Here is a 13981-nt window from a genome sequence, read left to right as displayed (position 1 = left end):
ATTTCTCAGCTGTATATTCATGCTGCAAATCTCTCGTTTTACCACCTTCCAAAGGAGTTTTATTGGATTTGGATTAAGTGACTGGAAGAACACTGAACTCATTGTCAAGTTCATGTAACCAGTTTGAGATGACCTTTGCTTTCTGACAATGGTGCATTATCATGCTGGAAGTAACCATGAGAAGATGGGTAAATTATGGCCATGAAGGGATGCACATGATCAACAACAATACCCAAATGTACTGTAGCATTCATCCATCCATCCATCCATTATCCAACCCACTATATCCTAACTACAGGGTCATGGGGGTCTGCTGGAGCCAATCCCAGCCATCACAGGGAGCAAGGCAGGAGACAAACCCCGGGCAGGGCGCCAGCCCACTGCAGGGCACACACACACACCCACACACACTCGCGCCAAGCACACACTAGGGACAAATTAGAATTGCCAATGCACCTAACCTGCATGTCTTTGGACTGTGGGAGGAAACCGGAGTACCTGGTGGAAACCCACGCAGACATGGGGAGAACATGTAAACTCCATGCAGGGAGGACCCGGGAAGTGAACCCAGGTCTCCTTACTGCGATGCAGCAGTGCTACCCACACTGAAACATTCACTGATTATTAATTGGTATTATTGAGCCCAAAGCATGCCAAGAAAACATTCTTCACACCACTATACCACCGCCACCAGTCCGCACAGTTGACACAACAGAGGTTGGGTGCGTAGATTCAAGATGGTGTTGCCATGTTCTGATCACAGGTGGCACAGTGGTAGTGCTGCTGCTTTGCAGTAAGGAGACTGTGGAAGATTGTGGGTTCGCTTCCCGGTTCCTCCCTGTGTGGATAGCGCTTTGAGTACTGAGAAAAGCGCTATATAAATGTAATGTATTATTATTATACTATCTGCGTGTCTCAGAAGAAGCAGAGATTCATCAGACCAAGCTGCATTTTTCCAGTCTTAAACTGCCCAGTTTTTGGTGAGCCTGTGCCCGCTGCAGCCTCGGCTTTCAGTTTTTTGCTGACAGGAGTGGAACTCACTGTGGTCTCCTGTTGTTATAGTCCATCTGCCTTAAGGTTTGATGTGTTGTGGATTCTGAGATTGTTTTCTGCTCACCATGGTTGTACAGAGTGGTTATCTGAGTTACCATAGCCTCTCAGCTCAAACCAGTCTGGCCATTTTCCTGTGACCTATTTAATCAACAAGGTATTTGTGACCACAGAACTGCCGCTCAGTGAGTGTTTTTTTGTTTTTCCCACCATTCTAAGTAAACTCTAGAGACTGTTGTGTGCGTAAAGTCCAGGAGATCAGCAGTTACAAAAATACTCAAACCTGCCTGTCTAGCCCCAACAATCATGCTATAGTGAAACCATTGAGATCACTTTTTCTCCCATTCTGGAGTTTGATGTAAACATTAATATCTGCATGGTTTTATGCATTATGCAGCTGCCATGTGATTGGCTGGTTAGATAATATTATGGATAAACAGGTGTACAGGTGTCACTAATCATTTGTTAAGTGAGTGTACTTTATAATTCAAGAATAGACTCAAAAATGAATGAGTGTTCAGTGAGAGTCCTGCGGTGGGTTGGCACCCTGCCCGGGATTGGTTCCTGCCTTGTGCCCTATGTTGCCTGGGATTAGCTCCAGCAGACCCCCGTGACCCTGTGTTCGGATTCAGCGGGTTGGAAAATGGATGGATGGATGGATGTTCAGTGAGAAAGCAGCATTGCCAAAAAAAGCAGCAACTTATTGAAAACCTGTAAAAACTAAAAAAATGAAATTTTGCTTTAGTGGTTAAAATATAGTAATTCACCAATTAGTTGACTAAATTATTTTTTCCAAAGCAATCTCTGAAAGCTCTATTTTGCATAAATAAATGCATGAATAATTTTCCAGTAATCTTTTAAATAGCTAGTTTTTATGAAAAAATGTTACCCCTTCACATTATAAAACAAATGATCAAAACTGCTAATTAAAGGACTCAAGCTTTTGTCACTTTAAAATACATGTTTATACTGTGGGAAGAAACAAGCATGTCTTATGTACCTGTGGCTGCCTGGCACCCTTTCTAGCGCCACCTTAAGCCTTTTTCTACCCAGCAAAGATGAAGAATCATAACATTCTCAGTCCTGTTCAAGATGCTATTCTGGCAGCACTGGATACAAGGCAAGATCTAGCCCCGGACATGGTGCCAGTCTATAACAGGGCACATTCAGGTACATATACACATTGGAGCCAACTTACTTAACCAACACTTCTTTGAGGATATGGAGAAAACATTCTTGCCAAAGGAAGCGATATTCAGACATGGGTTCCAAACCCAAGATGTTGGAGCTGTGAGACCACAGTGCTACCTAGTGGAACATCAGTCCATTCTAAAAGAGTGCGATGTAAAATGTTTTATGCTCCCTATTGCTTTGTGATCTAATATTTCAAATAACTGGTGCAAGCTTATCGCTATGAAAAGCACCATATAAGATTAATCAAAGTTAAATGAAAATTCAAGAAAGTCTGACATGAATGACTATGCACTGGTGCCACTGGTAACCTACAGTAGAATCATATCTCTCATGTAAAATTTTGCTTTGACTCTTCCAGAACTGCCATCCACGCCAGTGCTAAACTACTCCTGCCACACGACTGGTGAAATCATTTTTGAATGTTCTATTAATGAAGACAGCAAAGCCTCATTTAAGTGGGTTCTGGATGGAGTGATGCTAAATGAAGAGAAAAATGACACTACAATAGTGAATAATACGAACAAGGGTGTGATGCAGTGCAGTGTCAGCAATACAGTTGGCTCCAGTAAAAGTGAAGTCTATTTTTCTTGTCCAGGTGAGTGTCTATGAAATATTCAATGTTCTAATAGAAGCAGATAGTATGATGAATTCTGAATTTTTCTCACAGGATTAAATAGTACTATAATGTCGTACCGTGTTAGCCATTATGAATGCAAGCAACATTACACCTTTTATTGGCTAATTAAAAAGATTACAATATGCAAGCTTTCGAGGCAACCCAGGACCCTCCTTCAGGCACGAGATTAATAAAGTTTCCCTAATCTAGCCTAAACAAAACTCAGCTATAGCATTCTAAACACTATGGGTGCAATGACCACAGAGAAACTGGTTTACCTAAAAGATAAATTCTGAGAGTATTTGTGACCAGGGGCCTCAAGTATGCTGTGTGTAGAACTGACACTAAAACATGGTGAACACACAAAACTAGAAATGTGTGTATGCACAAAAAAAATTCAGATACATAAAAATGTATGTAAGCAAATTTCTATGCACAGTTGACTTCCGCCCATCCACCTTCTCGTGTCGTTAATCTCGAAATTTAGAGTTTAATCTTGTTATTATCTATTCACAAAAAAATGGTATATATAATATACTGTATATAATTTTACTAGTTATGCAGTAAATATACCGTGTGTGTGTGTATATGTGTATATATATATATATATATATATATATATATATATATATATATATATATATATATATATATATATATATATATATATATATATATATATATATATATTGTGATGGACGGCAGGTGTATCAGCCTGGCCGGGACATCCCCCATCAGAGAAAAGGAAGAAACGAAGCCTTTTCAGGACACTACATCCCTAGGGATGCTAGATGGCAGCTCCCCTGTACAGAAATGGTTCCCTGGATTCCCTCAGGGCAACATGGGACATGGAGTCCGTTTCTTCAGCCCTGTTGGATGCTGTGGGTGTCCTGCCAGGGGGAGCTCACCAAGACCCTGGAGACTATTACTGTTATGCTAACCTGGAAGTACTTCGGGGTTACAAGGACGGAAGCCTGCAGTACTTCTGGGACACTTGAAGAAGGATGATGTGGCGTTTGACCCGGAGAAGGAACACTTCTGGGTCATGGACTATAAAAGGACTCTGGGAATACCAGCAGAGCGAGCCGGAGTTGGGTGGGAGTGTCACGAAGCTGTTGAGTGTGGAGGATTGATTGTGATTAATGATTATTGTTTATTATCATTATTGAAGAATTGTGGAGTGTGTGGTGCTTTGTGCACTTATTGGAGAAAAATTATTAAAGATTCTTCTTGGTGCTTTTAACGTGTGTCTTGGACATCTGTCTGGTGGGTTCAACAGGGCAACAGCAACCCCTAGCATCCACAATATATATAAACAGTATATATATATGTTATGGTCAAAGCTGAAATCGCCCAAAGTGGGAAATGGCCAATGTCGCTGTAAAGTGACCAGCCAATGTCTGATCATTCCTTGATTTCAGGATTTAGCCAGCCAGTTTGTGAAATAGCATGGGGTGATCGGCCAAACTCGGAAGAAAAAAGGCATGAGCAGATTTTGGTGGGTCTGTATAATTTCATACTTTATACATTCTCTTTACTTTAAGAATATCCATCATCACTTGTTACAACAAGTTGAACTTTTATGACATTTCAAATTGTACAACAGTTTCTTTTTTCTACATTCTACATTTGCAGCGATTTGTTGCACACTTAATAGTGCAATTGAATCGAGTGTAGCCTTAGTCGCCGGTCAGTGATTGGGAAGGCGCGACGGTTCATAGTGATTTTTTCTTCTGTGCCTACGGATTCTAGTGTGAGCAGTTTCTCGTGCAGAATGGAAAACTCACTTTTGAATCTGCATCTGAATTTTTAAGCATCTTCGCAACGTTGAGCGGAAAGTCTTACATCAGCACATCAAATTTTGGCCAGGAATTTCTCGCCATTTTGCGAAATGGCCGGCCAAAGTAGCACTTTGCTCACACCTCTCGGCCAAAATGCGAAATGGCTGAACTTCGGGTTTTGCCAGTAACATATATATATATTGTGACAGATTAAGGTCTCCGTGACCCCTTGAACCCTCAGACTACACGTCAGACACCAGATAAAAGTCCAAATAATAGTTTATTATTAATAATAATAATAATAATAATAATAATAATAAATGTGCACAAAGCACCCTCCACTCCACAATACTCAAATAATAATATTTCCATAAACAATAACTAATCCTCCACTCCCAGACGCGTTGTCACCCTTCCACCCAGCTCAGCTCAATGTCTGGGATTTCCCATTTTCCTTTTATAATCCCTGACCCGGAAGTGTTTCCCATCTTACAGTCCATGTGATTTCTTATCACTTCCGGGTCAGATAAAAAGTCCTTCTTTTCAACCCCGAAACACATTGTTCCCTCTGGTTATATGATTATGACGTGCTTCCGGGTTATAGGGCACGTATAAGTCCTTGAGCCTCCCTACAGCGTCCTCTGGTGGGCCCCACGGTGTCCAGCAGGGTTGGGAATAAAAACTCCATTGTCCATAATTTCCTGCTGGTCTTCGGGGCACTTCCATGCTACAGAGAGGGCTCCATCTAGTGGCCTGGGGGTATTGGCCGGCCATCCCTCACTATATATATATATATATATATATATATATATATATATATATATTGCGGACTATGACCAGCCGCTTATCCCGGCCAATACCCCAAAGCCACCTGGTGGAGCTCTCCCTGCAACGTGGAGATGCCCCGGGTTCCATCAGGGCATCGTGGACCTTAGTGTTTTCCTTCACAGCCCTGCTGGATACCATGGGGACCGCCAGGGGACACTGCAGGGAGACCCAGAGACTTCTACTTACCTTATAACCCAGAAGTACTTCACAGTCGAGGGGACAGAAGCAATGACGTACTTCTGGGTTGAAGAAAAGGAGTTTTCACCTGACCTGGAAGTGTTAAGAGTCACATGGACTGAGGGACAGAAACACTTCCGGGTCAAGGGGTATAAAGGGACTATGGGTAATCCCAGCTGATCGAGCCGGAGTTGGGAGGGAGTACGACAGAGCTGCTGGGAGGAGTGGAGGATTGATTGTTTATTGTTTTGTATAGTGGTTTATTATAGGAGTGTTGTGGAGTGGAGGTGCTTAGGGCACATTATTATAATAAAAGTCAACATATTGGACTTGTACCAAGTGTGTGACGTGTCGTCTGAGGGTTCAAGGGACGCTAAGGAGCGCTTATTTTACTATATATATATATATATATATATATATATATATATATATATATATATATATATATAAATAATTGAAGAAAAACACAATTTTACATAAGAACATTTTTTTTTGAAAATTGTATCCCACGGATGGGTCCGGAATCCAGTGAAACTACTCCCAGTATATTGCTTAATGCTGTATGCTCGTCTAGGCCTTAATGATATTTTTGGTATACAAATGTGGGCTCTTACTGTTTTTCATTTGTTATATTCATTCTGTATCTAGTTTTAGACACCTAGTTTGTCTGCTTTTTTCATTTTCCCTCTTTGTCCATCCATCCATTACTAAACCCGCTATATCCTAACTACACGGTCACCGGGGTCTGCTGGAGCCAATCCCAGCCAACACAGGGCGAAAGCCAGGAAACAAACCCCGGGCAGGGCACACACACACACCAAGCACACACCAAGGACAAATTAGGATCACCAATGCACCTAACCAGCATGACATTGGACTGTGGGAGGAAACCGGAGCACCCGTAGGAAATCCACACAGACACGGGGAGAACATGCAAACTCCATGCAGGGAGGACCCGGGAAGCGAACCCAGGTCTCCCAACTGCGAGGCAGCAGCGCTGCTTTTACCTCTTTGTATAAAAGTTTTTTGAAGATAATTACTGTGTATCGTTTGGTATGTTTTTAGGCACTTGTAATCTTTCAATTTATTTCAGTTTTCAACTTTTTTCATTTTTGTTGTAAATTCACTTGGGAACATTAAAAGTGGGTTTCATTTTACTGGAACATTATATAAATATATGTTAATTGTGGATCAATTTAACTATTACATGCTTCTCATTGTAATTAAGTTTAAGTTGTCAATCTTTGTTTTATATATATATATATATATATATATATATATATATATATATATATATATATATATATATATATATATATATATACAGTATATATACACACTAGGTATATTTATTGCATATAACAACAACAACATTTATTTATATAGCACATTTTCATACAAACGATTTAGCTCAAAGTGCTTTACATAATGAAGAAAGAGAAAAAACGACAAAGTATAGAATAAGAGAACACTAATCAACATAGAATAAGAGTAAGGTCCGATGGCCAGGGAGGACAGAAAAAAAGAAAAAAAAAAACTCCAATACGGCTGGAGAAAAAAAAATCTGCAGGGGTTCTGAGGCCATGAGACCACCCAGCCACCTCTAGGCATTCTACCTAACATAAATGACCTCAATCAGTCCTCATTGTATTCAGGGTTCACATGGAAGAGCTTGATGATGATGGTCATGTGGACTTCTGGCCTTTAATCCATCAATGGAGGAACATCACGGTGCTTTGATTAGGTGGTGGTGGTGCAGATCGGCACCACAGAAAAACATAAAAAGAACAGAAGAGAAAGTAGGGGTTAGTACGGATTATAGAGCCACCAGGAATGATAATCATAATTAAATGCATATACAGAATATCAGGATTAAACTAAGATGAAGCTATGAGAAAGCCATGTTAAAGTAATGAGTTTTCAGCAGTGTTTTAAAGTGCTCCATTGTATTAGCCTGGTGAATTCCTATCGGTCAGCTATTCCAGATTTTATGTGCATAACAGCAGAAGGCCACCTCACCACTTTTTTAAGTTTAGCTCTTGGAATAATAAGCAGACTCTTATTTGAAGATTCAAGGTTATGATTTGGAGTGTAAGGTGAAAGACATTCTGAAATATGGGATGGAGCAGATTATTTAAGGCTTTGTAAACTATAAGCAGCATTTTAAAGTTAATTCTAAATGACACAGGTAACTAATGTAGTGACATCGAAACTGGAGAGATGTTCTTGGATTTTCTTATAGTGGAATACAGTGTATAGTGGAATCATATATTTTTTTGTTGATAGATTGGTTCTTCTGTTCTCAATGATTGAGTTATGCATTAAATTTTTTAATTGTTTAGAATACTTAATTGTGTTATTAGATGGGCAGCAGGTTAAAACCAGACATTTTGATATTCAGCTATTTATCGAGACGCATTGCCTGAAAGTGGAACTTCTGCTTTCACCGTCTGGGCACCCAAGTAAATTATAGTGTCAGTGAAACAGGGCATCATTATAAACTGCAGATAGTGGTTGGTTTAGTCTAAGGAACATACTATATAAATGTTCATTTGCTACACGCCAGAGGGTACTACATTAAAATCTAGATTACCTTTTGTTTCCTCTATAGCATGTTATACTTTTACAGTTAGGAAGATCATTTAACTTACCTGTTATGATTTAAAGCATCCGGAGGACCGAGGTGCTGGTGCGCTGCTTATCTTCTGTTTGCGCTCAAGCCACTGCGAAGACTTCATAAAGCAGGAACGAGCTCCTCACGACGCTCAAGCAGCCAGTGATGGCGACTTCCTACCATCATACGCAGCCTGCTGCTGCTTCATTAACTTGTTTCAAGGATCTGTTAGCCATCAGGAGTGGATATTGAAGGTGGAAAAGAGGAAAATCTATAAATATTCAAGTTGGGTAACCACTGTCATGGTAAAATTGAAACAGTAAACTAATTAGTAGTTGAAGTTGGCACAAAACATTTCTTAATTTTACAATAGATAAGTTCTGCTAATTCACCAATGGTTTTCAAGGGGAGATTTGGCAGTGTTCCACCGGTGTACAGCGTGATATGTTCAAGATATCTCAATGAAAAAGGATCTGTTGTATGCGAACGCACTTAAAAACAGTGAAGGTTATTTTTATAGATTCCCAAACACACTCGTAACACTGGATTGTGCAAGTCTCATCACTTGTTGTCACCCATCTCCATTCTGCTTTATCTTTCTCTCAATCTCTCATGATCCTCTGATCACTAACTACTGTCTGTTCTGAGCTCATCCTGCGTAATTCACTTTTTGATCAGAATAGGCAACCACATTACTCTGTAATCTGCCTTTCCAAGACTTAAGGAACAGAAGAAATTAAAACAAAAATCAAGGGCGAAAATTACAAGTGATTGTTTGTGGCCAATTAGAGGAAATTAAACACATTTTGTAATAAATAATAATATTACATTTTATTTATATAGCACTTTTCCCATACTCAAGGCACTTCACAGAGTTTAAGAAAGAACGGCGGGGTATACAGTATATAGCATTGTACTAAACCAGATAAATAAATAAAGGAGAGTAAAATAGTAAATTCAGAGCAAAGCCTAACAGACAACATAACTGATGGTCTCGCACACACACACAGGTTAAATGAGCATCTTGACATGGAGGTAAACTGAGAGAAGGGTAATAAAGTCAAGTAGAGCTAAAAGCCTTCCTGAACAGATGAGTTTTGAGTTGTTTTTTAAAAGAATTCATGGAGTCAGCTGACCTGATTACTTTCGGTAGGTCATTCCAGAGTCTGGGCGCTATACAGCTGAAGGCCCTGCTGTCACCCATGGAGTGTAGATCAGTGTGGGGCACAACAAGATTACCAGAATCAGAGGACCTTAGTGGGCAGACAGGCACATAGTGATGGAGAAGGTCACTGATGTAGTTTGGCACAAGGTCATTTAAGGCTTTGTAGGTTATTAGTAGGATTTTATATTCGATTCTGTAAGACACAGGGAGCCAGTGGAGATGGAGCAGGATGGGTGTGATGTGCTCGCTGTTGCTAATCCGTGTAAGGACTCTTGCAGCTGAGTTTTGAATAAGCTGGAGCTGTGATATAAGATTAGAAGGGGCACCTGCCACTAGGGAATTACAATAATCGATGCGGGATGTGACAAAAGCAGGGACAAGTTTCTCAGCGTTAGAAAAGGAGAGGAAGGAGCGAACACGTGATATGTTACAGAGGTGAAAGTAAGAATATTTCTTAATGTGATTTATGTTAGCGGAATAAGAAAGAGAGAAATCAAAAATGACACCAAGATTCTTTGCAGTAGAGGCAGGTCTGATGAGATCACCGCCAAGATGGACTGGGAAGGAGACTCATTTTATGAAGTTGCACTTTCGTCCAAATTTGCAGGAGTTCAGATTTGTTGCAATTTAATTTTAAAGAGTTCTGCTCCATCCAGGTATTAATTTCACTGAGGCAAGTTGTGAGCTGAGAAAGCGCTGATGAATGTCAAAGATTTTAAAAAAATGTTTTTTGAGCAAAAAGCAGAAGAATTGTCTTTGTCTTCATCAGAGGCCAAAATGCTCAGCTTGTTAAATCTTCAACCAAAGCTGAAAGAACAAAAAAATCAAAGTAGAAATAAAACAAAGTTACTGTACTTGTAAAAGCTTGAATCTGTTTTAAATGGATTATTTATTTGCTTGCAGGTTAGTTTCTATTTTAATTCAATCAGTTTTTGGACACTATTTTAATTTGGGTAACCATCTTAAATGTCATGATCCCGATAACGTCATGGGTCACATGACCGTGTCATTACATACTTAGCAATAATACAGCATCATACCAACTAGTGATGCCCCACTTAATCTGCTATTTTTCACTCTAAATGACTCTGTTGGTGATTACTAAAGTGGCTGATCTCAGAAAAGGATTTTTTCAGCATCTGCTTTTATAAGCTTTACAGTAATGTAGTGGCTGTGCTCCTTTACGGTATTTGAGGAAGTGCACATGTTTTACTGTTGCCAGAGTTCATCCATCCTTCCATTTTTCAAACCATGTAACCCTTCAGTAGAGTTACATGGAACCTGGAGCCTAACAAATGCAGTGAGTTTTTGGCACAACACAGGAACAATACCTGGACAGAGTGCCAGTCCGCTAAATGCAGACAGCACCCAGATACACTTTAGGAAGTAGAAAAATAAAATATTGGCTTTTACATTAAAAAGAGTAGAGTAATAAAGTGTGAAAAAGGAATCTAAGGAGTCATTTTGTGCATGGAGGGGAAACAGAGACTGTTGTGTAGATTCAAAAAGTACTCAGGCCTCTTCGCTTTCTGTACACTTTGTTGTGTTATATATTTAATTTTAAATGAAAAAAAAAACTGCAATTTTTGCCTATCATTCTCAATAACCCATAATGATAAACTGAAAATGTTTTCAGAAAGATCTACATATTTATTAAAAGTCAAAAACTGATGTTGCTCATTTGTGTAAGTATTTAGAGCCTTATTTCACTACTTTGCAGAAGCCCCTTTGGCAGCAGTTTCAGGTTTGAGTCTTCTTGGCGAAGACCCTCTAAAGTTTGCATTTTAGGTTTGACCGGTTTATCTCATTCTTCCTGGAAGATCTTCTCAAGCTCCTTTAGATTACATGGGAAGTGTCTGTAAACTGACTTCTTCAAGCAGGGAATTTATAATGTGAAGGTCTTCGATGAGAATGGAAGTATGACACAAAAAAATGTGTAGAAAGTGGAGGGGTCTGAATCATTGTAAATGCCAGATATGTTTTGAGTTACATCCAGACATCTTGAATATTAATAAATCAGGTAAAGTTGTAATCACTAAAAGAGAGAGAACAATGCTGGGTACAAAGATATCGGTGATGTTATGGACATGCAAAGCTGGCCGAAGATCATTGCAAGCAAAATTGTAACTGAGGATGATTGAAGGAGATATATCATGATTGCCTTAAATCCAGCTGATGAAGCATCAGGATGACCGAACACTGACAGCTTCAACAGAAGTAATGTACGATTCAAGGCCCAGATTTCCTACTAAAACTAGAACATGATTAGTTAAGAAGACCTGATGAAACAGAATCATTTACTGAATATGATCCAGAAATCAGTATTGAGGATTAAACAACGCCCATAAAGAAATTTATAATAAGTTGCTATTCAGAATGGTGTTGATGGCAAAAAGCTGTAGCATGGTTTCTAAAGATCTAAAGATTAAAGATCTTCTACAGTATATCACTTCTCTTGAAAAATGAAAGAAAAGCATTTCAGTCATAGATGAATCAATCTGAAATTCATCCAGAAAGAAAAAGAAGTATTTGAAAAAGTAAAGATCATCAACGAAGGCAAGCCCACTCTCTTAAAAGAATCCGGTCAAAGCCAAAACAGAACATAAATGCTTCAGTCAGCTGCAAGAGTATCCACAAGAGGTAATAACTTTACAGAAAAAAGGTGAAAAAAATAAAGTGGAACCAGTAGTGCACGATGGAGTACTGAGAGTCAGGGCCAGGCTCAACAAAGCTGCTGTGCTAGAAGAAGTTTAACACCCTACAGAGAACTTCCTACTCTTTAAATACTTTCATGTTGCTCTTTTTTATTTTCCAGCATATCCACAACGAAACACAGCACTGGACAGACCTGTGAATAAGTTTTGTCTGCGTCAAGAAAAAGCAAATAATTGAGAAGAATCTTAGAAGATTTGTTGATGTAGTTAAATTACACTTTGTAAACAGTATTTTAATGTTAATAAACAGTTTATGGCTTTCATTTGAGTAATATATGGTAATTGTCCATGCCCACTGCATACTCAATTAAATGCAGGAAGTGTAAGAACAATTTTTAATGTTACTGTATATTAATACAAGTATTTGGTTAATTATGTTGAAATGTTTGGCTTTATTACTATATAGAACACACACCAGGGGTCTCCAACACGTTGCTCGCAAGCTACCGGTAGCTCACAACCCCTTTCCAAGTAGCTCGCCAAAGGGTTAATGAATCCTACATAAATTTGAAAACTTGATTAGTCAAATTAGGGGTGGGCGATCTTTCCAAAAAATCATATCACGATCCTTTTAACACAAAATCACGATCCACAATCTAAATTGCAATCTATCTTTTCAGAGTGGCAGACACTTAAATGAATATCCGGACTCAAACTCATCAAGACCTAAGTAACACCCAGCGATCCATCCATTTTCCAACCCGCTGAATCCGAACACAGGGTCACGGGGGTCTGCTGGAGCCAATCCCAGCCAACACAGGGCACAAGGCAGGGAACCAAGGATCCACTGCGCCACTGTGCCGCCCCCTAAGTAACACTTTATTTTAAATATCAAACAAAGTTGAATTCAATTGTTCTCTCGTTCGCTAGCTAAGCGGAGTTAAGGACCACACCCCGAAGCTGGCGAGTGAGTGAGGAAGGTCCCTCCTCTTGGCCCGCTGTGTGGATCTCAGATTCACTCAAATAAATCGGTACCGCAAACAAACTAAGATAGATAGATAGATAGATAGATAGATAGATAGATAGATAGATAGATAGATAGATAGATAGATAGATAGATAGATAGATAGATAGATAGATAGATAGATAGATAGATAGATAGATAGATAGATAGATAGATAGATAGATCTTTATTGTCATTGTCACTGTTACAAAGGAACAACGAAATTGAAGGTGCAGTCGACTCAGTGTGAGGCATAAGAGTTAAAAAGACAAGAAGAAAGAAAATAATAACAAACCGAATAGTAATAAAAGTAATTTACAAAATATACAAAATGCACTGGTTAAATGTACAAATTGCACTGGTTTGACTTAAGGTATATATTTGCACATTGGGAGAATGATATTGAGCAGTTTTTATTCTGAGTTCAGGGCCATGATTGCTTTTGGATAAAAGCTGTTTTTAAGGCGGTTTGTCCCGGTTTTCATTGCTCTGTATCTCTTGCCCAATGGCAAAAGCTGGAAGAGGCAATGACCAGGATGTGATGAATCCTGTGAAATGTCTATTGGTTTTTTGCGGCATCGGGAGGTGTAGATTTGTTCCAGAGTGGGGAGGGTACAGCCAGTTGTTCTCTCCACTGTCCTGATGACCGTGTGAAGTGATTTCCTTTCTGAGAAAGTGCAGCTGCCATACCACACACACAGTCCGTACGTGAGCACACTCTCAATGGAACAGTGATAAAAGGCAAGGAGCAGATTTTTGGGGAGATGGTTCTTTCTGAGGATTCTCAGAAAATACAGTCTCTGCTGAGCCTTCTTCAGCAGCTCCTTGGTGTTGGCGCTCAAGCGAATTATAGAAAAAAACCCAATCTAAATCTGTTAAGTAGTTCTCTCGTGAAAAGC

At 39.4% G+C, this 13981-nt stretch overlaps 1 protein-coding gene across 1 annotated transcript in view; it reads left to right on the top strand.

Moving 5' to 3' along the window:
* Positions 1 to 13981, top strand: part of LOC114660374 (titin-like) — a 45041-nt gene that overhangs the window by 15791 nt on the left and 15269 nt on the right. Inside the window, exon 5 of the mRNA XM_028813041.2 lies at positions 2603 to 2839. Coding sequence (XP_028668874.2) covers positions 2603 to 2839 — 237 coding nt within the window. The remainder of the gene's footprint in view (positions 1 to 2602; positions 2840 to 13981) is intronic.

This window comes from Erpetoichthys calabaricus, chromosome 11 (assembly GCF_900747795.2).
Source record: "Erpetoichthys calabaricus chromosome 11, fErpCal1.3, whole genome shotgun sequence".
NCBI lineage: Eukaryota > Metazoa > Chordata > Cladistia > Polypteriformes > Polypteridae > Erpetoichthys > Erpetoichthys calabaricus.
Note: the sequence above shows the minus strand (reverse complement) of the source record. Positions and strands in the feature narration are given on the sequence as shown.